The sequence below is a fragment of the Capronia epimyces genome (genome assembly GCF_000585565.1).
Source record: "Capronia epimyces CBS 606.96 chromosome Unknown aczIQ-supercont1.3, whole genome shotgun sequence".
Lineage (NCBI taxonomy): Eukaryota > Fungi > Ascomycota > Eurotiomycetes > Chaetothyriales > Herpotrichiellaceae > Capronia > Capronia epimyces.
In genome coordinates this window covers 2780767-2804240 of record NW_006912906.1, presented here as the reverse complement: position 1 = coordinate 2804240, position 23474 = coordinate 2780767, and the positions used below count along the sequence as shown (strand labels likewise).

General features: G+C 53.2%; 9 protein-coding genes across 9 annotated transcripts; 5 read left to right on the top strand and 4 right to left on the bottom strand.

Annotated features, from left to right (window-relative positions):
* Positions 1-590: 590 nt before the first annotated feature.
* On the top strand, positions 591-1730 carry A1O3_04286 (uncharacterized protein; the record flags this gene model as incomplete). The annotated part of the gene is made up of 1 exon (XM_007734416.1): positions 591-1730. The coding sequence occupies one exon, from the start codon at positions 591-593 to the stop codon at positions 1728-1730; it is 1140 nt and encodes a 379-aa protein (XP_007732606.1).
* A 658-nt stretch (positions 1731-2388) lies between these two features.
* A1O3_04285 (uncharacterized protein) lies at positions 2389-4257 on the bottom strand (the record flags this gene model as incomplete). Its single annotated transcript, XM_007734415.1, has 1 exon — positions 2389-4257. The coding sequence occupies one exon, from the start codon at positions 4255-4257 to the stop codon at positions 2389-2391; it is 1869 nt and encodes a 622-aa protein (XP_007732605.1).
* Positions 4258-5050: 793 nt separating this feature from the next.
* Positions 5051-6765, top strand: A1O3_04284 (uncharacterized protein; the record flags this gene model as incomplete). Its single annotated transcript, XM_007734414.1, has 2 exons — positions 5051-6371; positions 6431-6765. 2 exons carry the CDS (start codon positions 5051-5053, stop codon positions 6763-6765), a joined length of 1656 nt encoding a protein of 551 aa, XP_007732604.1.
* A 1072-nt stretch (positions 6766-7837) lies between these two features.
* A1O3_04283 (CNT family concentrative nucleoside transporter) lies at positions 7838-10054 on the top strand (the record flags this gene model as incomplete). The annotated part of the gene is made up of 4 exons (XM_007734413.1): positions 7838-8313; positions 8371-9484; positions 9558-9780; positions 9864-10054. The coding sequence occupies 4 exons, from the start codon at positions 7838-7840 to the stop codon at positions 10052-10054; spliced, it is 2004 nt and encodes a 667-aa protein (XP_007732603.1).
* A 559-nt stretch (positions 10055-10613) lies between these two features.
* A1O3_04282 (uncharacterized protein) lies at positions 10614-12842 on the bottom strand (the record flags this gene model as incomplete). The annotated part of the gene is made up of 5 exons (XM_007734412.1): positions 10614-11039; positions 11153-11587; positions 11665-12150; positions 12202-12453; positions 12504-12842. 5 exons carry the CDS (start codon positions 12840-12842, stop codon positions 10614-10616), a joined length of 1938 nt encoding a protein of 645 aa, XP_007732602.1.
* Positions 12843-13872: 1030 nt separating this feature from the next.
* Positions 13873-15009, top strand: A1O3_04281 (high-affinity iron transporter; the record flags this gene model as incomplete). The annotated part of the gene is made up of 2 exons (XM_007734411.1): positions 13873-14022; positions 14083-15009. 2 exons carry the CDS (start codon positions 13873-13875, stop codon positions 15007-15009), a joined length of 1077 nt encoding a protein of 358 aa, XP_007732601.1.
* A 1104-nt stretch (positions 15010-16113) lies between these two features.
* On the bottom strand, positions 16114-18384 carry A1O3_04280 (uncharacterized protein; the record flags this gene model as incomplete). The annotated part of the gene is made up of 1 exon (XM_007734410.1): positions 16114-18384. One exon carries the CDS (start codon positions 18382-18384, stop codon positions 16114-16116), a length of 2271 nt encoding a protein of 756 aa, XP_007732600.1.
* A 610-nt stretch (positions 18385-18994) lies between these two features.
* Positions 18995-20618, top strand: A1O3_04279 (uncharacterized protein; the record flags this gene model as incomplete). Its single annotated transcript, XM_007734409.1, has 2 exons — positions 18995-18997; positions 19047-20618. 2 exons carry the CDS (start codon positions 18995-18997, stop codon positions 20616-20618), a joined length of 1575 nt encoding a protein of 524 aa, XP_007732599.1.
* A 953-nt stretch (positions 20619-21571) lies between these two features.
* A1O3_04278 (uncharacterized protein) lies at positions 21572-22928 on the bottom strand (the record flags this gene model as incomplete). The annotated part of the gene is made up of 3 exons (XM_007734408.1): positions 21572-22350; positions 22425-22807; positions 22876-22928. 3 exons carry the CDS (start codon positions 22926-22928, stop codon positions 21572-21574), a joined length of 1215 nt encoding a protein of 404 aa, XP_007732598.1.
* Between the last annotated feature and the right edge of the window lie 546 nt (positions 22929-23474).

The window sequence follows — 23474 nt, the reverse complement described above, 5'->3', positions numbered from 1 at the left end:
GGAAAATGGTGCTTCCAGTGGTTGCGCTGCCCGCCCAGCCTGCTGACCAAATCGCGCTGCCAGGCTGCGCCAGGGCTGGAGGCAGGGTGGGAGGCACCTGGGAGGCACCTGGGAGGGATGCAGGAGGGAGAAAATCAGGGATGCAGGGATGTTGCTTCTCCCGCCTCCCAAAATAACCCTGTTCATGCTGTTCGTGTCAGCGATTGGTGGGCGCCGTGCCGCATGTGGTTAGCATCTCACTTTCTCAGCCACAGCCACCGACCTGGACCGCAGTAACCTGGACTGCGACCGCACCTGCGTCTGCCACCACCACCACCACCACCACCACCTCACCACACACCCTCCATGCATCCCGCCTTGCAACCTCGTACATACGGCTGGATGCTCCTGCAAAATATCAGCCCGCCTACCTTAGGTACTGGCTCCTTCCCGGCCATCATGATTGATTTGTATTTATTCCGTCGTTTGTCTCTCTCTTGTCTCTCCTCATCTCTCGCTCGCACTGACTGATACACTGCATTTACAACTGCATCCCTCCGTTGCATTGGAACAATTGCTCAACCATTGACACTCGCTTCTGCCTCGCCAGCATGCTTCCCTCGTTTCTTTCCTTTCTTGCTGCTACAGCCCTCGCTTCTTGCTCGGTCGTCTCTGCCGCTCCTCAGGGTGGGCGCCATTCCCGCTCAGCCGATGCCTACCCATGGTCCGGCTGGGAATCTCAGCAGTGCAACTCCGAGACCATTAGGACGCGGGTGGACTTTAACAATATGGCTCCAGCGGATCGCAAAGCCTACACCGATGCAGTCAAGTGTCTAATGGGCAAGCCTTCGCAGCTAGACCCCGAGCAATATCCTGCCGCCATCAACCGTTACATGGACTACGCGGTGATCCACGTCAATCGCACTCAGCACGTCCACCTGGACGCCTTCTTCTTGACATGGCACCGGTACTTTTTATGGCTGTATGAAACCGACCTGCAACAAAGCTGTGGCTACACCGGTGCCTTCCCCTACTGGGACTTCGCCGCGACCGCCTCAGATCCTCATGCATTCCCCATCTTTGATGGCTCCGAGTACTCCATGTCTGGCGACGGGCTGTACGACAACACTGGTCCGACCCAGCTCGGCGCAAATTTTTCCATCCCACACGGCACTGGCGGTGGCTGCGTCACCACTGGACCCTTTGCCAATCTGATTGCTCCTATCAAATTCATCGATCCCAGCCAGCTAACTACCGGCACCCTCCCAGCCGATGCCTTTGCCTACAACGAGATCTGCCTTCAGCGAGACCTCAACGCATATGTCTCGCAGACCTACACCAACCAGGCCCAACTCGTGGCTGCCGCCCACGCCGACAACGCCTCGCAGTTTGAGTACCTGCTTAACGGCGTCATCGGTAGCTCCAGCCTGGGAATCCATTCCGGCGCACACTTCTCGGTCGGCGGCCAGATGAACAGCATCCACGTTTCCGCCCAGGATCCCATCTGGTACCCGCTGCACACCATGATTGACAAGGTCTACACCAGCTGGCAGGCCAACTACCCCGACCGTGCCTCCCAGCTCGACGGCAGCACAGGGACTGCTCTCAACACTCCACCTAGCGATGTCGTCACGCTCGACTCTGTGGAACCAGATTGGGGCTACTTCCAGCTCACCCCCATCCAGGTCCAGGAGTTGATCAGCACCACTGCAGGGCCCTTTTGCTATCAGTACGATAATGTTATTTCATAACCACGCCACCACTACCACCAACTCTGGTCACAATGAAGGCTCTCGTGTTTGCAAGGCGTACGGTAATTCACGACTCGGGATGTTTCAATGAAAGCGCATGTAATAGGTATTCCACATAATTCGGCTCCGGCAAAACGGATGAGAACAAAAAGGTGACGGATCTCACAGCATGCAGCACAAATAATGGTATGCATGACGAAAATTGACTGCACACCTTCTGTCAATCTGGCTAAATGATGTATATACATTGTGCTACCAATGCTTTATCTTCCTCAAATATCCCCTTCACGATACGTTCGTTGCTCCGTAATGTTGCCACTCCCTTCGATTCTGCTCCTACTTGCTCCGTGTGCAACCTTTCGCAAATTGCCTGGGTGCCTGGTGCCAACTGCAAGTGTTCTCAACCACTGCACGACTGGTCCGCGACAAGAGCGGAATAGTACTTGACAAGGGAACAGTTAGGAGAAGCTTTTGTGGCCACTGACATGTATTTCAAGGTTGATATCGCTGCTGAGGTTCTCATCTGAGCTCACATATAGAAGAGGACGTTTGTCCCATTTACTTCCATCCGTACAGCGGAGTTGTGCCTGCTTCCGTAATACACCTACATCTACAGTGTAGGTAGTCGACGCGAGCCATGAGGTTGGCTACCTCAAAACTAGTCCCGCCTCTTCAGACGGAACCGACTCATCCATATCCTCTCATCGGCCTGCCGTTCCAGTGCTCGTCTCATGGTCTTCGAATAGGCCTCTGCACGCTCACGCTCCTCGCGCTCGCCGACATCCTCTCCCTGTTCCAATTCACTGACCAACTCCTCGTGATTGGCGAACTGCGCGTTGGGACTCACAATGGCGACACGCTCCCCCGTCCAGATCAACAAATCGGCATCGCCGCGCTGTCCGCGCTCCGAGTTCGGAACATTGAGCGGAATGATCTTGCGCGCGACCTGGTCCCCGCTAATAGAGGCACCGGCCTGACTTACTTGGAAGTCGTTGATATTCCACTTCCGCACAAGACTGCGGCCGTCACGCTCGACCCATTTCAGCCCGCCTTCCGAATCGGAAAAAACGATCTTGGTCCCGTGCGAGGCTACGGAGAGGAGCTTGGATTTGGCTGCTTCTTGTCGGTTCTTGTAGCTGAAGAGGCTATCGTCTGGCACCAGACTACGGCTGCCCCTTCCAAGATCAAAATCGATTCCTGCTTCTTCTGTTGCGCTGGTGCTCGTGACTGAATCTGAAGTCGAGTTCCCGATGGCTCTCAAGTGCGGAAGTGAGTAAAGCTCCAGAGATCCGCGACCTCGATATTCCCCACACGCCACGAGAGTCGATGTTGCACTGACGCTCGGTGAAGCTCCGGTTGGAGGGTGCGGGATCGAGGTTAGGCCGGATAGACTTCCGCCAGAATGGATGACATATTGAAGACGGGGGAAGTACCGACGATCGTAGGACAGAATGCTGGGGAACCTGCCTCCAATGAGAATCTCATTTTCAGCGTGGTGAAGGATTGATAATGGCCCTGGTTCTACTTTGGCGTACGCCATCCAATGGTGGCTTCGATTGTGATATGGATCAGGACTCTGCGAAAGTGGTCTGTATCTTTCCAATGTTGAAGAAAGAAGATCTGGATTTCCCGAGAAATTGGGTAGAATGGCGGTTGAACGGCCTGGTGTTTCGTCCACGCGTTCATCGGAAGCGTCACTGGATCGTGTAGTCGGTACCCGGGGGTCGAGGATGTGAAGACTCCATTGAGTCCCTATTGTGAGTGGTAATTCTGGGGAGGTAGATTGCGACAAGGCTGTTATTGGATACTTGTATTTCACGCTCGAGACAACCTTGAGGATGTTGAGGTCGAATTCGTTCAGGATATTGCCGACAGCAACAAACGCCTTTCGTTGTGCAGGGAAGGTACTCATGCCGTCGACAACCAGGGACTCGCCAGGGTGGACAGCATCAGCGAACAAAGCAGATGGTTTGCTTCTGCCAAGTTCTTTGAATCCTCTTCTCCCGGATGAGTCTTCACTGAGGTCCCAGATGCAGACACTCGAGTCTTCTAGGTAACCCACCGCCTGACTAGAGCCGTCTAGAGAAGCAACGCCTTTAACCTCCAAATTGTCCGAGGATGTACCATGGAGCCAGTGGGTGTTTAGCGGAGCATGTCTGCCTTTGTATTCGGAAAACCAATCGACCTTTTCATTCCTGTCTGAAGGGTCCCATAGGTTGACTGCACGTGCTCTTTGGCTCTCTCGCACCGAATGTTCGGAGCCATCTTTGTCTCCTGTACTGTGTTGTCGCTGAGGTGGTCGATCCGATAAAGTCAGACCCTGCAATGCGCTAGTCAGAGTACTCAATGTACCGGCTTTGTTCCTCATAGAGGCGCTAGGAGATTCCTCGAAGCACTTGTACCTCCATAATGTATTGGCTCGTGCTGACTTGGACAGAGTGACGCAGGTTCGCTGCACATTGAGTAATTCCTCAGGATTGAGGTAGTCGAGAACGTCCGTCAAAATCTCCTCTGGAAGGTGCTCCATGGCTCCGTCAAGGGCATTCAGGCCTAGAAAGAGAAGTTTGGATGCAACAGTGCTTGCACAGGCCGCGGGCCAATGATAGAAGCGGGAATATAGTTGAGCCTGGAAGAAGTACGATGGAGCGAGAGTTAACGATCGGGGTCTTGCGACGCTAAGATGTCTAGTAACGTGGTATAGAAAAGGAAATCTATATGCAATACTCCGAAATGCTGAAGAAATTCAATGATGTTAGACTGTTATAAGGGTGGTGTAAGGCTGCCCAGTGTCAAGTCGAAGAATAAATACCTGGTAGGTAATGCTGGACTCGAGGAGAGAATGCAATGGAAGGGCCGCAGCCGAGAAGGCTGAAGTTGCCCCGCAGTCTGTCTGGGAGGCAGGCACGGAGGGCTTAAGGGCCTAGGGGCCTAATAAGGCCTGAGAGGCAGGTCCTAAGGATCCCCTTAATCATCTCTTAGCCACTCACTAGTAATGCCTGGGTAGGCTTAGGGCACCCCCCTAGCACCTAGCTAGAGACATGACTAAGCCAATTCCAGCCAAGAGCTGCCAGTGCCACCTGCCGTAGCAATATCGGACGATGACGAGCACGTGCAGCAAGTTTCTCTCGAGGCTCTGGAGAACCGCATTTCCAACTCGTAGGCAGGCTCCTGCGGTCGTCAACCACACCTTCTGTCTTGTGGTCTGTATCTGCGCAGTGACGGCGACAGATCCAGATGGCACCTTCCAGTTCAGCGGCCAAGAGAGGCCCAAGTGTGTTGGTCAGTCTCTTCATCCCATGCATGCCATGCTGGTTGCCGCCATGACTGACATAGAACTCAACCAGGTTTCCGACCCCCGCGAATCTCGACCTGTAGTAGGCAACCGACAACCCTCTCGCTTTGTCACTGTCGACAGCGTCCTCCAGTATGCTTCCGATATTCCATCCATGCAAAAGAGACAGCCTCAGCGGCCTCGACCATTCCGAACTGGCTCCGGCAAACCTGTCGATCCTAGGCTGACTGGCCGATATGTGGTCCCCCATATACCCTCTCGATCGACCAAGACATCCGAGAAACTGGTTTTGTTACCCGAATCAGTGGAGGAAGAAGAGGAGAGGGACGGGTTCTTGTCGGATGCAGACAAGGGCCCACCCAGAGATGACGAAGACTATCGCAAAGCCGGGAAAGAAGGTGTTAAAAGCTATGCAGAAAGGCTACCCAAGTCGAGGCGCACAGAGAATGAGCTCCCTAGAGTGACCGCGTACTGCACGGCGCAAGCATTTAAACTACAATCTGCTGCGACCTTCGTGCGACAACGGCACGGTGCGCGCGCCAAACTTTACGATGACAGCTTGTATTCTGCATACCATCTGCCGTTACTGCCTGGCAACGATGGATATCGGATCCGAAGCAGTCCTCCTGTGCAGAGTGCCAAAGGTGGAACAGTGTTGGACGAGGCCATCGAGCGCAGTGAACAGAGAGACTACCAGGAACCATACTATGCGGAAGAAGAAGAGGAGCACTCCGTCAGGGGCACATACACACCGGAAGATCATTCGAGTGACACGCAAAGCAACACCAGTGAGTCGGACCGAGCTCGTATCAATGGGCAGCGACGAGATAGCAATCCTTCCCAACGACCCAAAGGTTTAGGACCAAGTGTACCTGTTGATGCGTACCGATATGCGGAGATGTTTATCTTCAGCTACGGCGTGGTGGTGTTTTGGAATTTTACCGAAAGACAAGAGAAGGACGTTCTAGCCGACTTTGCTTTCGCGACGGTCGTTGACCCCCAGACGCATGTTGTGTCCCCGGTGTCCCTCATCACCAATCCCTTGGACGAAGAAGACTTTGAGACGGAAGAATTCCACTTTGAATACAACAACGAGATATCCCGTCCACGGGTATATAACGACATGATCACTCTACGCAGCGGAGACCACATGATCAAGCTAGCCATCAGCCACGCCATTGCACAGAGCACAAAATTGAGTTTCTTTGAGGAAACTATGGCTGCACAGATGGAAGCGGCAAAAGACGTTCCTGGCCGTCTAGCCAAGACCGGCGAACTTGGCTTGAAGCGGGAGGAGGTGATCAAGCTGCTGGGCGGCCTTTTCAAGAGTCGAGTTGAAGTCAACTTGTGTATGTTTTGCTCGTCAATATTCTCACGGGCCTGTGGCTGACCAGACTTTTCTTTATAGCATCGAACGTGCTTGATGTGCCCAACCTGATCTGGGATAGCGAACCGACACTACATCCACTGTACAACGCAGTGCGTGAGTATCTGGAAATCAAGCCTCGAATCCAAGTACTCAATGAGAGATGTCGCGTGTTCCTCGACCTGGCCGAAGTCCTGTCAGACTATATCTCCGACGACAAGATGTCGAGGATCACTTGGATTATCATCGTGCTGATTCTTATCTCCATCCTCGTGACATGCTCGGAGGTGTTTGTACGCTTTGGGATTCTTACCACAAAGGGCGTAGCAAAGGGGCAGTCTACATTGCATCGACTATCTGTGAACAGCGAGCTATAACGGCTAGCTCGAGATCATTCATCAGGCTGAGAGAATAATTGTTGTCCTATGAGCAAGGCGTCGGAAGGGAGCGTCGAATACAATACTTGTCTTTGTTTCTTCTCTCCGCAAGGAGAATCGCTTTTTGAACAGACTTCTCCTCTTAGGCCCGGTGGGGACGTGGTGCTTCGGAGGTGTCCGTGCAATTTGTGGCAAGGTATCAAGTGGTTGACCCCGATATTGCAGCTACTATTTGCCTCCTGGCTCGTCTATCTTCTCCCCTGCTGCCATCGGTGCCTTTATCCAGCAGACATGGTAACATTGCTTTGTCTCGATGCGGCATCCCAAGCATTCTCTAGCATGAAGTCTTCTCTAGCATGGCCGTGCAGACGGAGACGGCCGAAGCGCATGAAGGATGACAAGGCAGTTTGGTGGGCTGAGCCAATAGCCCTTCTCATTTGAGGTGTCCCTGGAAAGCACAATATTCCGCTGGGTTGCATTGGAGAGGGAGGCGAGCCTTGCGGATGGGGTGATCCCTCTCCTTATCTACTTGGCAGTTCCTGTGGGCGGATAGTGAGGAGACATCCTGAGATATGGGCGAGATAGACGGGGGAACTTGGAGCCTTACTGGTCAGTGGCGAGGTTGAACTAGGCCAGATGATGATCTATTCGATGCCGAGCATTAGCAACGTTACAATAAAGATGATATTACCCACCCTCGATATCGCTGGGATGGCAGGAGTTGGCTGTAACAGCCTGGTTCGATGGGCTTTGACAACTGGTCACTGGTGGGACTCGCGAGCCTTAGTCTAGCGTCCTCTCCAGATGTTCCATACCCGGTACAACCTTGCACCACGCTCACGCTCACTCTCCCCGCTGTCCAGTGTCCTCCTCCGTCCGGCTTGGTCGAGTCCAGAGATCGGATCCTGTGCCGCACTACTATAAAGTGTCAAGTGTCTCTGCTGCCTACCATGTCGCCGTGGCTGATCACTTTCGTCGCCTTTGTGCCGGTCCTTCTGGTCGCCTTGTCCTTTCTGCGCTCCACCCTTCTGTCGAAATACCTTGACGACAGCACTCAGAAGAGGCAGCCAGGATGAGCACTGCTCCTGAGGAAGAAAAACAGGCTCACTCTGTTGATGCTCCTGCCGAGGTGGGGGATCGCAGGCACACGCACCACGACATCCCTGACCATGGCCAGAATCCCTCAATGCAGCAGGGAGTCGAGGAGAATCCGGATTTGACTCTACACTACTCGCACGAGCACCAGCACCAGCACCTGCACCACGGTCAGCCCTCTCTTGTAGGTCGCCATGATGAAGTCCTGTACGCCCAAGGAACAACGTTTGACCGGTCAACCATTAAAGACCCTGGCCCTCAAGACTACATCAAACATCATCTACGGCCAGAGCATGCGGACGAAAGGGATTTTGTAGCCGTGGACGCAGAAAAGGGAGTCATTGACTCAACTCGTATAGAGTCCGAGGGGGAAGGAAACAGCCACAGCCTGTCGAGCTTGTATTCCAAATACAAGATCTTTGTGCATCTCTTTATCTGGCTGCTATTCACCGGGTAAGTTCGCTCAGCCCTATCCCCGTTTCGCCCGGTTCCAGTCTGATGCCAATATAGTTGGTGGATCGCTGGCTTGGTCCTGCATCGCTATGATCTCGGGTGGCTGATCCCTTTCCTCCTGTATCTGGCCATCACTTTACGACTCATCTTTTTGTGGGTGCCCATCACCATTGTCACTGTACCTATGCACTTTGTGTGGAACAACACTGGCGTGAGAGTCTATCAGATGATCCCCGACAGATTGCGGATCCCCCTTGCTGCTCTCGTGGCGATTGCGGTCATCTTGGTTGGTTCCTTTGTCTCAGAAGAGTCTGCAGACAATACCCGCGGTAACCGTGGCATTTCTCTCCTCGGTCTGGCTGTGATGATTGCCCTCCTCTGGCTCACTTCCCGAGACCGCCGCAAGATTCGGTGGCACACTGTGATCGGGGGCATGTTGACTCAGTTTGTCATTGCAGTCTTCGTGCTTCGGACCAAGGCTGGCTACGACATCTTCAACTTCATCTCCGGTCTGGCTCGAGACTTGCTCGGCTTTGCCGACCAGGGCACCTCATTTTTGACAGCTGACTCAGTGATCGACCTCCACTGGTTCCTGACTGGAGTGGTCCCTCCCATTGTTTTCTTCGTGGCGCTGGTCCAGGTCTTGTACTATCTCGGGGTCCTCCAATGGTTCATTGGGAAGTTCGCCGTTTTCTTCTTCTGGAGCTTGCGAGTCTCTGGTGCAGAGGCCGTAGTGGCCGCAGCATCTCCTTTCATTGGCCAGGGTGAATCTGCCATGTTGATCCGCCCCTTTGTGCCTCATTTGACGCTGGCTGAAATCCACCAAGTCATGACTTCTGGATTTGCTACCATTGCGGGATCCGTGCTGGTGTCATATATCTCGCTCGGTCTCAATCCTCAAGCTCTGGTGTCTTCTTGCATCATGTCTATTCCAGCATCGCTGGCCGTCTCCAAGATGAGATACCCGGAAACAGAGGAAACTATCACTTCTGGCCGTGTGGTCATCCCCGATGACGACGAGCATCGGGCATCGAATGCTCTCCATGCTTTCGCCAATGGTGCATGGCTCGGGATCAAGATTGCCGGCATGATCGTGGCCACCTTGCTGTGCATTATCGCCCTGATCGGGTTGATCAACGGTCTTCTTGGATGGTGGGGACGGTACGTCGTAGTTGCCTTGCCATTGCTGACGATGGACCAAACTGACCGACGGATGACTTGACAGATACATTGACATCACCCAGGACGGCAAGCCGTATCTCACTCTGCAGCTCATTCTCGGCTACATCTGCTATCCCGTGGCCTTCCTACTGGGCGTGCCCAGAGACGACCTACTCCCAGTTGCACAGCTCATTGGAATCAAGGTCGTTGCCAACGAGTTCGTCGCCTACAACTCGCTCACCTCGGAGCCACAATACATCAACCTGAGCCCTCGATCCAGGCTGATTGCCACCTACGCTCTTTGCGGTCAGTACCACCACATCTATAAGCAGATCTCAGATGCTTTTGTCAGCTTGTCCATCTTGCCTTTACTGACATTTGTGGCGCAGGCTTCGGAAATTTCGGGTCATTGGGCACGCAGATTGGTGTCTTGTCTCAAATCGCTCCATCACGAAGTGGCGACGTCTCGCGTGTCGCTCTCTCTGCCCTGTTTTCCGGCGTGCTCTCGACTCTGACCTCTGCGTCCATTGCCGGCTTGCTGGTTACGGATCAAGTGACACTTGAGCAACAGTCTTCATAGGCCGAGGCCCGATCGTACCGTACAAGCAGCGTGCAACAGAGACATGAGCACGACTGCATGCTGGGCTCTGGCCTGCCCGTCATTTGCAAATATATGCTTTGACGTATACAGAATCCTCTCCGCTGCATTTCCTGTAGAGTCGTGCCGGACCAATCTATCCTATCCTGTTACTCTTCACGGTCGAGCCCTGCCCGAGTGATTGTTTCGAACCCCATGACATGAGCTTATACCTGCCTAGATGTTAGATGGAATCGCTCCCTGCCACCTCCAGTAAGATACGCGGTCTGTCTTCTCTTCTAGGGGGACACATTTTGATCGTGTATACGAAACACGCCGGCTATGAATTGCTGTAAAATAGAAATAGATACTTTTGAGAGCCGTTCCAACACTTGGATTCGGTTCCGTTCCCTTCCGATTGGGTTATAGGTCACCTGGTGAGCGGCATATAGTACTCTATGCGCTCTTTCGATGGGAAAAGAAAACTCAATCCAACTCGAGCGCTCTTATGATGACACTGGCTCGTGATGATCCGGGATCCCTCTGGGCTATTACAATGACATTATCGATATTGCTCGGCTCGGTCGTGAACTCCTAGCAGGGGCGTACTCTGACTGGCTTCGGTGTTGGTGCGACTCAAGACTTGCGCATCCGTATCCGTATCCGTGTCAGGTGCATTCTCAGCCTCCTCGGCAACGCTTACCCGCTCCTGCTCACGAGCGAGATCGGCCATTTCGCTCATGCCGTACCACGCGACCACACCCGTGCCTAACAAGCCGGCGAGGATACTGAAGGCCATGGCGACAATTCCCTTGGTGGTGAACCCGTCGGGTAAGGGGGCGGGCGGTTTCGGGGCGTCGGATAGGTCGAGAAGAGATTCGGTTCTGCCGGCGGCGTTGCCGGCGGTCGGCCAGGCGGGGTCCGTGGCGGTGCAGGCGGAGAGGTGGTCGGCTGGGATGGAGATGGTGCGCTGGAGTGTCAAGGGGCTCTGTTGGACACGATGGTTGTTAGCACGACCAACCCTATCATGACCAGGACCACAACTAGAAAATACTAGTCGTCGCTGGGACCGAGTCCTCCATACTCTCAGGGCGGACTTACCTCGACAAAAGTCATGATCAAACCCGACTCGACGTGCCACTCGATATGGCAATGGAACAACCACACTCCGGGATTATCGCTCCTGAAGCGCATGACGGCATGTCCGTTGGGCCTGACGAGCAGGGTGTCCCGCTTCATGGGCTGGCGCGGGAGCTGGACGGTACCATTAAGGACAAGTGCGGAATCGTAGTCGCCGGCACTTTCGTTGCTGCGGACAACGGCCTGGAAGGCGTGGCCGTGCAAGTGGAACGGATGTTTGCCGTCGTCTCGGTTGTTGAGGACGATCTCAATGATGTCGTTGTGGCCCAGCACATGTGGTTGCGTATTGACCCCGTACACGGTTGGGTCGGCGGCCAGGTCGCCTGTCGTCAGGGCGGTGTAGAGACTGGGCACTTTAGGCTGGACGTACGTGATGCCGCTGAAGAAGGCGTAATTCTACGTCAATGCCCCCGAAGATAGATTAGTTCCGAGCTGGTCCGGGGGCGGAAAAGAAAGGCATTTATGTTCCTTACCGCGCCATCGCCCAAATTGTCCATGACCACGTCAAGTTGTACGACCAGGTCAGGATCCTCGTACGGTTCTTCGCCGTCGGTGGGGACCAGATGCATGTCGTCGAAGGGCTCGAACGACTCGATTTCTTTCGGTGTCGGCACGGGCTTGGACTCGTCATAAACCAGAAACGAAGTGACATTCGGGTTCAGGCCAGGCGGGATCTGGTCGAACAGGTCTTGGTCCATAGAGCCCACAATGGCATAGTTGCTGTCCGTTTCGTTCAGGGTCGTCAGAAGCACCCCATACCGCTGGCCAGCGGTCAAGTAGAGCATGCTGGCTTCGGCGGGCTCGTGATAAATGCCGTCGACCTCGATGATGCGAAACGTGTGGCCTTCAATCCAGAAATACTGGGCGGCAAATGCTGCCATGTTGATGATGCGCAGAAAGTATGTCCGGCCCGGTTTGATGGAGATCTTTAGATTTTGTGTGTCATTCATCAATGCCGACTGGGGAACTGTGGGTTAAGCGGCTATCAGTGATGGTTCGAGGCGAACAACGAATGGATCCGTATATTGAAACCAGGTGAACTTGCCAGGCTCTGCTCCCGTAGGATTGGTCACGCTCATGAACTTTTTGACTAGGTCGGACATTGACGCATGGTACCAGTCAGAGAGTGTCAAGACCAACTCTTCGTCGTACAGATCGGCGTATGGGCTCTCGGGGTCATGAATGACGAGAGGGCCGCGCAGTCCGTCAGGATACTGGCTGCTGACGTGCGAATGGTACCAGTACGTGCCTGCTTGGGTGATCTGTCGTGAATCAGCCTTGAATCGACTCATCAGATACAGGCGCCCCCAACGTTGAAATCATATTGGAAACTGGACCCTGGCGGTATGGGGCATTGGGTGACACCTCCAACGCCATCCATGTGGGTGGTGCCGTTCATGTAGAGACCGTGGAAGTGGAGCGAAGTCGACTGGTTGCCTAGGTCGTTCTTCACATTTACAATCACTCTGTCACCAACAGTGGCTTCGATTCGAGGAAGTGGCCATTGTCCATTGATGCCAATGGTTGGCCGGTCCAACTGTCCATCGGGATTTGCGAGAACCCAGCCAACGGTGAAATTGTACACCCGAGTGCCTGCCCTGGCAAACGACAACAAGAGTGAGAAAATCACAAGAAGGAAAGACAGCGCCATGACGGTGAGGTTCAAGACATTGATGATGTGATTCACTGAGATCAGATAAGATCGGATGAAGGAAGGTTGCTCTCCCAATGCCAAATGTAGAATATTGCCTCGCAGCTCGCAGACCTGACTCCAGACCGGAAGGAAAGAACACTCTCAGGGTCGGGCCTAACATGACAGCCTTAGGGAGAGTGGCGCCCAGAGTGCCGCTTCCAAGGCCGACAGCAACGCCTCAGGATCACCGCTTTCACGGGCCGCGCTTTTAGGTCCCATATATGTACAGCCTAGAGGGCATTGAGGTAAGTATGGAAACGGAGGGTTGCCCATGCAGTGGCGTGTGGAGTGGGCGGGATGGTCAAAGCAGCTCGAACCGGAGCTCCCATTCAAGTTGCCAAGTTGCCGCAATTGAACTGGAATTGCTTGGCCGGCGTCGGGGCCCCGGGGCTCAATTGCAGTGCCAGCGCCAGCGTATGTAGGTAGGACGGCGGATCTGATAAGAGGAAGCCATCAGATCATCTTGTCTAATCGCGTCTAGACCCGGTGTTCCTCTTCAGATCCAGCCTCGACTTAGTCCAGCTCCCTTGCTCAGGAGTCGTACTGTACAATGGAGGTTCGCTGTAGAGATTGAAGCAGATGTGCTCAGCGTGGTCCATTCCCCACGACCCCGCTGGACTGCCCTTCTTAGCCTTAGACTCCCGCGAAGCCCTTTGGAGGAGTCTTCCGAGCGCCAGACAGCGACATCGGCGAACGGTGGACTGACCACGAAACGATGGTTCCTTCTTCTCGAGGAATTGCCTGGCGGCCGAGTCCGTCTGCCGTGCCGACACATTTCCGTTGATGTGCTTCAGACCTAAAGACAGCGTCGCTCGGGCGGACGCGACCCACCTACTTCATCTGTGCTGTGGCGGTCGTTCAGCCCTCCTCGCTTCCTTCTCAAACCAAGACAAGTCTGTCTAGAAAGTGTGAGAGCACATATTGATCATAGACCAAGCCTATCGTCGATTGAGTCGCATCTAACTCGCGGCAGTGCCGGCTTAGTAACATGCCCGACATCTTCGCTGTCCCAGTCTTCTTCATTGTCTTCAGAGAGACGCTCGAGACGAGTATCGTTGTCTCGGTCTTGCTCTCCTTCCTGAAACAACAACTGGGCCCTGAACGAGACAAGGACGTGTACAGGAAACTCCGCAACCAAGTGAGTTAGTCGCTGACCGTTCTTGTCTTACCCAAGTTTAACCCATTTGTCCTCCGGTAGATCTGGTATGGCACACTGATAGGGTTCGTCATTTGTTTGATGGTCGGTTGCGGCCTCATCGGCGCCTTCTATGGCATTGGGAAGGACATGTGGGCCTCAGCCGAGTATATCTGGGAAGGTGTCTTTGCTCTCATTGCCGCCCTGGTCATTGCGGTCATGGGCGCTGCTCTCTTGCGCGTTTCCAAAATGCAGGACAAGTGGCGTCTCAAACTCGCCAAAGCCCTCGAGGCCAAGGACAACAAGAACGAAAGACTCGGCAACCGGTTCAAGCTGTGGGCGGAGAAGTATGCCATGTTCCTGCTGCCCTTCATCACGATCCTTCGTGAAGGTCTCGAAGCCGTCGTGTTTGTGGGTGGCGTCAGTTTAGGTCTGCCTGCCAGTTCGATCCCGCTAGCCACGGTTTGCGGCTTAGCTGCTGGCTGCGCTGTAGGCTTTTTCATCTACAAGGGCGGCAATAGGGCTCCATTGCAGGTCTTCCTCATCGTGAGCACCTGCTTTCTCTACCTCGTGGCTGCCGGCCTCTTCTCCCGGGGTGTTTGGTATCTTGAAGCGGATGCCTGGAACAAAGCCACCGGGGGCGATGCCGCCGAGAATGGCTCCGGCCCTGGGTCTTATGACATCCGGAAGAGTGTTTGGCATGTCAACTGTTGCAATCCAGTGTTGAACGGTGGTGGGGGCTGGGGTATCTTCAATGCCCTACTCGGCTGGCAAAACAGTGCCACTTACGGCAGCGTTATCAGCTATATTGTCTTCTGGACCGTGGTCGTTGTTAGTCTCATCTTGGTGAGATTCAAGGAATCCAGAGGCCATTATCCTTTTATGACGACCAAAGCGACCAACGCCGTCCTCCTGAAGAAAAGGCAGACCGACGATGCCACGAGTATTACGGGTCTTCTTAGGTCGGAGGAAACCCGGAGCAACGCGTGATGGGTCCTGGTCGTCGAAAGGCGGAAACAGGAGAGGTGTCTGGAACGGTCGAACCAGGAAGCGTCTTCTGTACGCAGGGACAGGGACATTGCATGGCTGAACGAGGAGGCAAGGGCGTGACAACCGTTCGTACCTAAGGGTAGTTAGCAGGAGATTGACGTTGGGTTGCATCCGTTGAAATGCTCTCTGCGAAGTAAGTAGCTGACCAGACTACATACGCCATATCATATCACCGTTGACCGCTAAACATTCTTCACGCGCACCTACAATGGCCAAAGACGTTGTGACCTGAGCCCTTTCATTGGCGCTCCGAGTTCACAAGTCGGAGCTACGATTGTCCTAGTCAACGAAAGGAGCAATGAAGGGCGGTCTGCTGCGGGTCTGTTCAATGGCTTGTATTGCTCACGCAGCGGTGGCTTGTCAATTGCAAGTAGCAGAGACGTACATGAAGGTCCTCATCGGAGGATTGCGCCTGCGATTGTGCGTCTTCGCAAACGCCCCGCTGTTGTCTTGCCTCACGCGCTGAACAAAGATGAAAGAGAATCAGTCTCCTAAGCCCGCCCCAAATTCCAGCCAGCTAAACAGACGACAAATGACAAAAACGCGCTTTCCCCTGCCCGCTCATATCGAGCTAGAATTCTTTCAGCATAGAATGTTACCTACAGTGAACTGCAACCCACCCGCCCTCCGTTGCAGTCACTATAAGTTATCTATCTGTCATGGTGTTTTGTCGCACCCACTGAAAGGAAGCGGACTAATAATCTCCAGTTGAGAGACCGAATCCAGAACGTATGCAAGGCGACAAGCCATGCTAGGTGCGACAAAAGCTAGGGTTAGTAGTACAGGGGAATAGGAGAATGCAACGATGGGTCTTGACGGAGACGGAAATCCGGGACCGGGAGGTAAAATGCGAGGGGTCGCGGTGAGAAATAGCGTGATAACTACAATCGTGACCTAGTCAGTTAGTCTCTGCCGGGGTTAGTAGGGGGGCGCAGTCTTCTCCGGTTGAAGCTGAGCGTCATCGAATCGTTCGCGCCGTAGGGAGGACGGTTGCGGAAGGGTGAAAACGTCAGCTAGCAGATGCAAGATCAACAAGCCACAGAGTCATGACGGCCGCCGGCGTTTTGGATCGGGTGTGTCCAAGTCGAGTAGATCGAGCTCGTCGTCGTCATCGACCTTTCGCTTCGCGTGGTTGGCCTTAGACGGGGTGACAGGAGGACTTGCAAGGCTGGGAGGCTCGGGAATAGTTGCGGATGTTGCATCATGGCCGTGGGACGCTGACTGAGCATCATTATCTGCCGGGTGGAATGGATCCTCGCTAGACTGATTGTGCTCGTCGCTGATTTGCAAGGTCGGAGATTTGGCTTCGGGCTCAAGTGGTAGGACGACATTGTTAGCTTCATCTTGGACTCCTGCTTCCTGGACAAAGATTTCTTCGTCACTATAGGGACCAAGGTCTTCCCCATCTGCTTGCTCCGCACCGTTATCATGTTCGAACAGATCTTCGACTTGTTCAAATGAGTCATCAAAAGAGTCGTGCTTTTCAACTCCAAATGCATCTTCAACGCCTTCCAGCGTTTCATTCTCGGCTTGCTCGGCTTCGACGGTATGTGAACTGTTCGTCTCATACTCCTGGGCCTCAAAGTGGTCAGCAATATCGAGGTACGCTTCGTGCTCGCTGCCGTCGGCTTGGAAGGGTTGCTCCTCCTCGTCAAGTGCGTGAGCCTTATCGTCTGTAGCCGCTTGCTCAGGTTTCTGCGTGGGAGATGGTTCGGAACGGTCTAGCTGTTCAACAGACCCCTGAGGAGCCTCTTCCGATACAGCAGTATCAAAGGCTTGACCCGGTGAATTGGCTACGGTCCATTCAACATCCTCGCCCTCTGGTGCAGCCACATCAAACTGATGATCAACCTCGGCCTCAAGAGTAGTTGGCTGCTCGTTCGATACATTTTCATTGCTGTGTTCTTCAATAGGGGCTTCCTGGTTGCTGTCGCCTTGTTGATCATCGCGGTAATGGGCTGCATTAGCATGCTCGTCCTCAGCTTCAGGGGTATCAATATGGTCGGCGGCTATTTCCGAAAATGTCCTACCCTCATGACTCGAGGAGACGAGATAGGAATATTGAGAAGCCAAGCTCACACGGCTGCTCAAATGACAGTATAGAGGGTGTATCTCTTGACCTTCATCGTTGCGACAGAGCTGTAAATACACGTCAAGGATCTGGGACAAGGTGATCTGAGCGGCATATTTTGAATCTTCGCAGATATGGAGGCCTAATGATGTGATGTCAAGCACAAGCTCGTCGTGGTGGTCCAGAGTGCCCGTCAATATGTCGCGACATGCTGCAAGAAGCTTGTCCAAAGGCTCAAAGACAAGGGAAGAGTCGGCAAGGAAGTACACCGACGACTCATCCCCGATCATGGGTGGGAACAGAGACATCTCTTCATCCAAATACAGCAACGTCACGGGATGCACAGCTTTGACACTATCTTTTTGGGATCCACTCAGGCCCTCTGCGACATGCAGCTGCAACTCTGTAACTGCTTTATCACGCTCTTGCAGAACGGGAGTTTCAGCCATTTCAGCTGTTTCGGTATGCTCTGGCACTTGTTCGACATTCTCCGATTCGACGTAGGATTCGACAACTTGAACTTCTTGAAGGAACTCGATGGAACTTCCAGTGTGGTTCTCTTGGGTGGTCAGTTCCTGTTCGAGGGAGTCGTCACCACCATCCTGCGCTTTTGGTTGCACCAAAGCTTCTGCTGAGCTTTCGGTACTGGTAAATCCGGCATTTGCTGATTCTTGTTCAGCGTCTTCAAGGTTCACCTGGGCGTCTGTTCTGGTGTCGGCTTCTGGTTCGTTAGTATCTAGATGGTGCGGGTCCTGCTCGTCAGGCTGTTCTTCAGTATCATCCAAGATGACCTCCGGTTCCAGCTCTTGGTACTGTGGTGGCTCTTGCTGAGACTTAAATTCCAGGGACTCTTCTACCTGTTCGATGGCATGCTCGATGTCTTCCTCTTCTTCATATAAAATGTCCTCATCTTCATCGACTCGAGGTTCGTCGGCAAAGGCATCCATGTTGAAATCCTCGTCTCGGGGGACAGGTGGATTAGTTGCATTTTCGTCATCGACCATGTCATCATCAGGTAGGGTTTCCTCGAGTTGGTCCTGCATAATGTCACTGCCAACCTCTGCTGGCTGGACAGCATCATCGACCATATCGTCGTGTAGAGACTCTATGATGGAGGGTTCACGAATTGAATCAAGCTCCACGTCGAAGTCGTCAGGCTGGAGGAAGGGCGATGATGCTACGTCCATCTTATCATCAAGATGTGATGGGTTCATATTTTGGAATGCGAATGGGATTGCGCTCATTGCTGGTCAACAGGCGAATCCACGACGGCTTAACGCCTGCACAAAGTGGTGGGTGTCTTCTTCCTCGTGTTGCAGATGTTCTCGCTTCTGCCAGATGGTATCGGCGCAGTTCGGAACGGAAATCAATAACTAGTAGGGTAGAGTGGTGAAAGGAAATAAGCGCGGATGGCAAGGACTGCAAGAGGTGCGGGATGTCGAGATCACAAATCTCTGAAGAAGAGAAGACACCATGGACTTCTTGGATACTGGTTTCGCGTTCAGTGCTGTATGAGCAGAAACATGGCAGTGTGCGCAGTGGAAACGAGAATGGCGAAGGAGTGAAAAAGGGCTGGAGAGATCGATTTCAAGTCGTACAGGCACCTAATAACAAGGACTTTTATTAGGCACCTGCGCTGCAGCGAACTTGAACTTGAAGTGTGACTTTCGAAGCTAGACTGGACAAAGTTAGACACCACCAGACTACTTCAAAGCAGCGTCTCATCACACCAATCAGGTAATACTCTACATTGTCATTAAACCACGAAATCGCACTCGCTGTCCTCTCCCTACACCCGCTACGACTTCGACACTAAACCAACCCGCACGACTTTATCCATCTCAGTCGGCAGCCATGGTACGCAACCCAGCACTCAATCGTCCTTGCACAATGCTAATATTGACAGGTTATCCTCGCGGCCTCCGTATGCACAAGGGGCGGCAAGCCCCTACTGTCCCGCCAGTTCAGAGAGATCCAGAAGTCCAGAGTGGAAGCACTCCTGGCGTCATTTCCCAAACTCGCCGATTCCTCGACACAGCATACAACCGTGGAACAAGAAAATGTCCGCTTCGTCTATCAGCCGCTGGACGAGCTGTACCTCGTCCTGATCACCAACAAGAACTCCAACATCCTACAAGACATAGACAGCCTGCACTTGTTTGGCCAGGTGGTGACATCGATCTGTAAGAGAGTTGACGAACGCGAGATCCTGCGCAATGCATTCGAACTGCTTAGTGCCTTTGACGAGCTCGTCACGATGGGCTACCGAGAGAACCTGTCGCTGAGCCAGATCAAGACGTTCCTGGAAATGGAGTCTCATGAGGAGCGCATTCAAGAGATCATTGCGCGTAACAAGGAGCTTGAAGCCTCGGAGGAGCGGAAACGCAAGGCCAAACAGCTCGAAATGCAGAGAAAGGAAGCAGCGCGCTCTGCCGCGTATGGAAGAGGTGTCGCGCCCAAGATTTCGCAACAGCCCACATACACTGTCCCAGCACGGCCAGAAGCACCATACGACACGTACGAAGCCGAAAAGAATAAGATCACAAGCAAGTTCGCAGCCTCGCGCCCCACAAAGGGCATGCAATTGGGGAAGAAATCAAAGACGTCCAATGCCTTTGCTAAAGTCCAACAAGAGCTCGGTCCGGGTGCCGTTGACGCTGAACAGCACACCTCATCAGATCACCTCGAGACCGACCTCCCAGACCGTACCCTCGCAACCACCTCAGCCCACCAGCAGACTCTCTCCGCCGCCACCACTCCAATCCTCATCTCCCTCACAGAGACGCTGAGTGCCAAGCTCACTCGAGAAGGAGCACTGAAGTCTTTCGAAGTCAAAGGCGACCTACAACTCAAAATCACAGACCCGGCTCTTACGAAGCTAGCTTTGTCCGTCCGCGCAGTCGAGGGCCCACTGAAGGCGCAGTTCCGCCCACATCCCAATGTGGACAAAAACCTGTTCTCCTCGCAAAAGCTGATTCAGCTGAAAGACACCAGCAAACGCTTCCCAACAAACAACAGCATTGGCGTTCTGCGTTGGCGCGCCACTGCTGCTGCAGACACCCCTGACGTTCTCCCCATCACTTTCACAGCGTGGGTCAGCAAGTCCGACGACAGCTACACGATCACGATCGAGTACGAACTCACCCATCCGGACCTCACACTGCGCGATGTCACAGTGACGATCCCGTACTCAACGGCCGAGCCGGCCGTCTCCTCGTTCGACGCCATTTACCAGGTAACGGGCGACTCGCTAGAATGGACGATCGGAACGATCGACTCGGACAATCCTAGTGGCAGCTTCGAGTTCGAGGCGCAGACAGACGATGATGCAGAGTTCTTCCCAATGACTGTGGGCTTCGAGATGAGCCGGCCTTTTGTCGAAGTCGACGTCAACGGTGCCCGGCTACTTGAATTGGACGAAGAGGTCAATTTTGAAAAAGCCGTCAAGGCTACTGCCGACGGCTTTTTGATTGAGTAGATGCAATCAAAGCTGCCTCACAAGCACACGGTGGGAGAGGATTCATCATGTATGGCTGGCTTCGAATAACGGGAGGCGGGTTGACTACCTTAGAACCCGCTACCAATTATTCTCATTGATGCCGGTTTACCATCAGCTACGACGCGGAGTCGGATGTCTAAAGGATGTCAGATTCGCAATGTGGCGGGTTCACTTTAGCACCCTTATATAGCTATTGCATACGAGATAGAACGCTCCAAGCACGCAAATGCCTATGTATGACGCACGGGACAACGACTGGACACCACGAAACCACCATGCTATGCAACCACTCGGTAGGTGCAAGGCTGTCGCTCTTGTAGAAGGGTGACGCTATGTGCCACGGCCTGTCCTATAGCCAGAGCAACCTTTTTACACCAGATCATAGATCGTGTATGTTTAATGCTATCTCTTTCTCCTTCCTTCTACTATCATGCTGGTTTCCCCCCCGCCGGGTGAAGTAATCTTCGTTCTCCGGGACCACATTTCGACCGGGTTCTCATCACGTTCTGGACCGCCCTGAACAAATGTATAACCGCATGCGTGGTCCCGAAATGCTTCGTTGTGCTTGATTTCCTCGAAGCTCTTCGCATCGTCATCACACTGGTGAAGGTGACATACTGTCGACGGTATTCGTGCCGATCGCATGTGGACTTATCCAATCATGAGGCCTCGGGCTGGAGGAAACCATTTCGTTTCATCCGCAAGAGTATACCTGTTCATATCGTTCCTCTGTACACTCACGACTAGATGAGACTCCAGATTCCGGCCATGCCTATTGAAGAAACCCGGGCAGACTAGGTCCATCTTAAGCGATTTTGTAGGCGAACTGGTCATGCTTCAATGAGAAAAGCAAGGATGTCAGGTAGTATTTATGATGCCGGAATGAGTTGTAAGTAGTGTCGGGGGTGGCATCAGAATAACAAGATTGCACCCTATCTCGAAGGCCAGATACCGTTGTCGATCAGACGGAACAAATCCCATTCAGGAGCATTTTCGGTCTTGAAGTTCCAGAAGATCCAGCCTTGAACCTTGGACTCAAACACATTGATTTGAGCGTTGATGTAATTGGTCGTTGCGGATCTTTGATCGCTGCTCCATTGATCGATGGAATTGATGTTTGTACATGAGCCCACGTAGGTCGATGAATCGTAGGGTTTGGAATATGATCCGTCATATCGAGCGCCGACTCCCCAGCCATTGAGAGCAGGAGCGCAATCGGTCATGGCGGCTGACCATTCGCCACAGATGACAAACTTATCAAAGCCTTGAGCCCATTTGTTGGCATTCGAGTAGACGTAGTCCACATGTTCCTGCGGCGACATTGCCACAAACTCGTTGGTGAAAGCTTGATATTCGTGGTGGTCGATAATGGCCCCTGAGGTTCCTTGGCCAGTCAGGAAGCCGTTCCATTCGGAAGGATCACTGAATCCGTCATGAATGATCACTGGAGTCTGCCCAGAACCTCGGACTATATCGAAGCCTGATTGGTAGTACCCTTGAGTTGCTGATCTTCCGCCTGACAGACCTGCCATGTAGGGCTCATTCAACAGTTCAATACCGGCAACCACATCAGCGTAGTCTGAAGTTCCATACTTCTGCGAGATCTGAGAAATCACTCCAAGCGTGGCATCGATAGAATCCCGGGTCGTCCAACCAGGGGTTGAGGTGCGCTGGCCGGAGTTATCATAGCCATTTTGTGACAGTGGTGCGCCTAGTGGGAAGTCGTCAGTCATGCTTGTTCTTGCACTCATAAATAACTACACGATGCAACACCGGGGCACTTACCATGGAGATCAATCCAGACCTTCAAGCCGGTCTGTCGAGCCCAGCTAATGGCCGCGTCGAGGTAATCCTCAGCGCCTTGGATGTACGGGTCTTGCTCATATTTCTGGAAAGCCCAGTACCCTATAGGAATGCGCACCAAGTTGAAGCCGTTGCTGGCAATTTTCTGAAAATCACCTATAGATACCCAGCTATCCCAGTGACTGCGCAGGATCTCTTCGGCGTTGGAGGCCTGCTGGCAGAGGGTATATTCGTCAACGACGCTGTTGCCAAACTGTTCAAAGATGGATGGCGTGATCCAAGGCTCAAGCACGAGCCAGCCTCCAATGTTGACGCCTCGCACCGGTGTTGACCCATAGGCAAATTGCCGTTTAGTGAGAGGTGAACTGGGAATGTCAGTCAGGCTCCTGTTCTTTCTGACCCAAAATCAATCGCCCTGAATGACCTGACCTACCCTGACGCCGCAGAAGCTGCTAGAACTGAAAGAAAGACCTTCCCAGCCCGCATGGTAAATATCAAGCGTCTGAGAAAGGGAAAACAAAGTGGATAAAATCCGGTAACCTCAATTCACAGACTGTTTCAATGCTTGAGGCCGATCCCCGACCACAGAGCGGAGGTCAATTGCTCTTTGACCGGGCAGTGCTACCTTTATGCGATGAAAAACGAGGGTAGCCCAAGTAGCAATGATGACGGCGTCGCAGCAAGAGGATTGGTTCAGGAAGGAGGCACTTGACCTGACATGAGGGGAAATTGGAAGATCACCTGGTATAGAAACGAGGAGGCAGACATGGGATGAGGTTGCAGCAGACCTGATTTAACGGGTCTTAATGCTGTCGATCAAGGTATATCCCAGGAGAGACAATGGATCGATCAGTAATGACCAGTACTTCGAACGGGGGAGGAATGCTGGACTAGGTATAGATTATTGGCAACCATTGTGCACCATGCATTCTCTTTCACATAGCCCTAGATAGCGGGCCGGTGGAAGGGCTAGACGATGGTCAGGCGGATTGTGGGTATGAGCATGCTGGAGTCCACGATCGTCAATGGGTG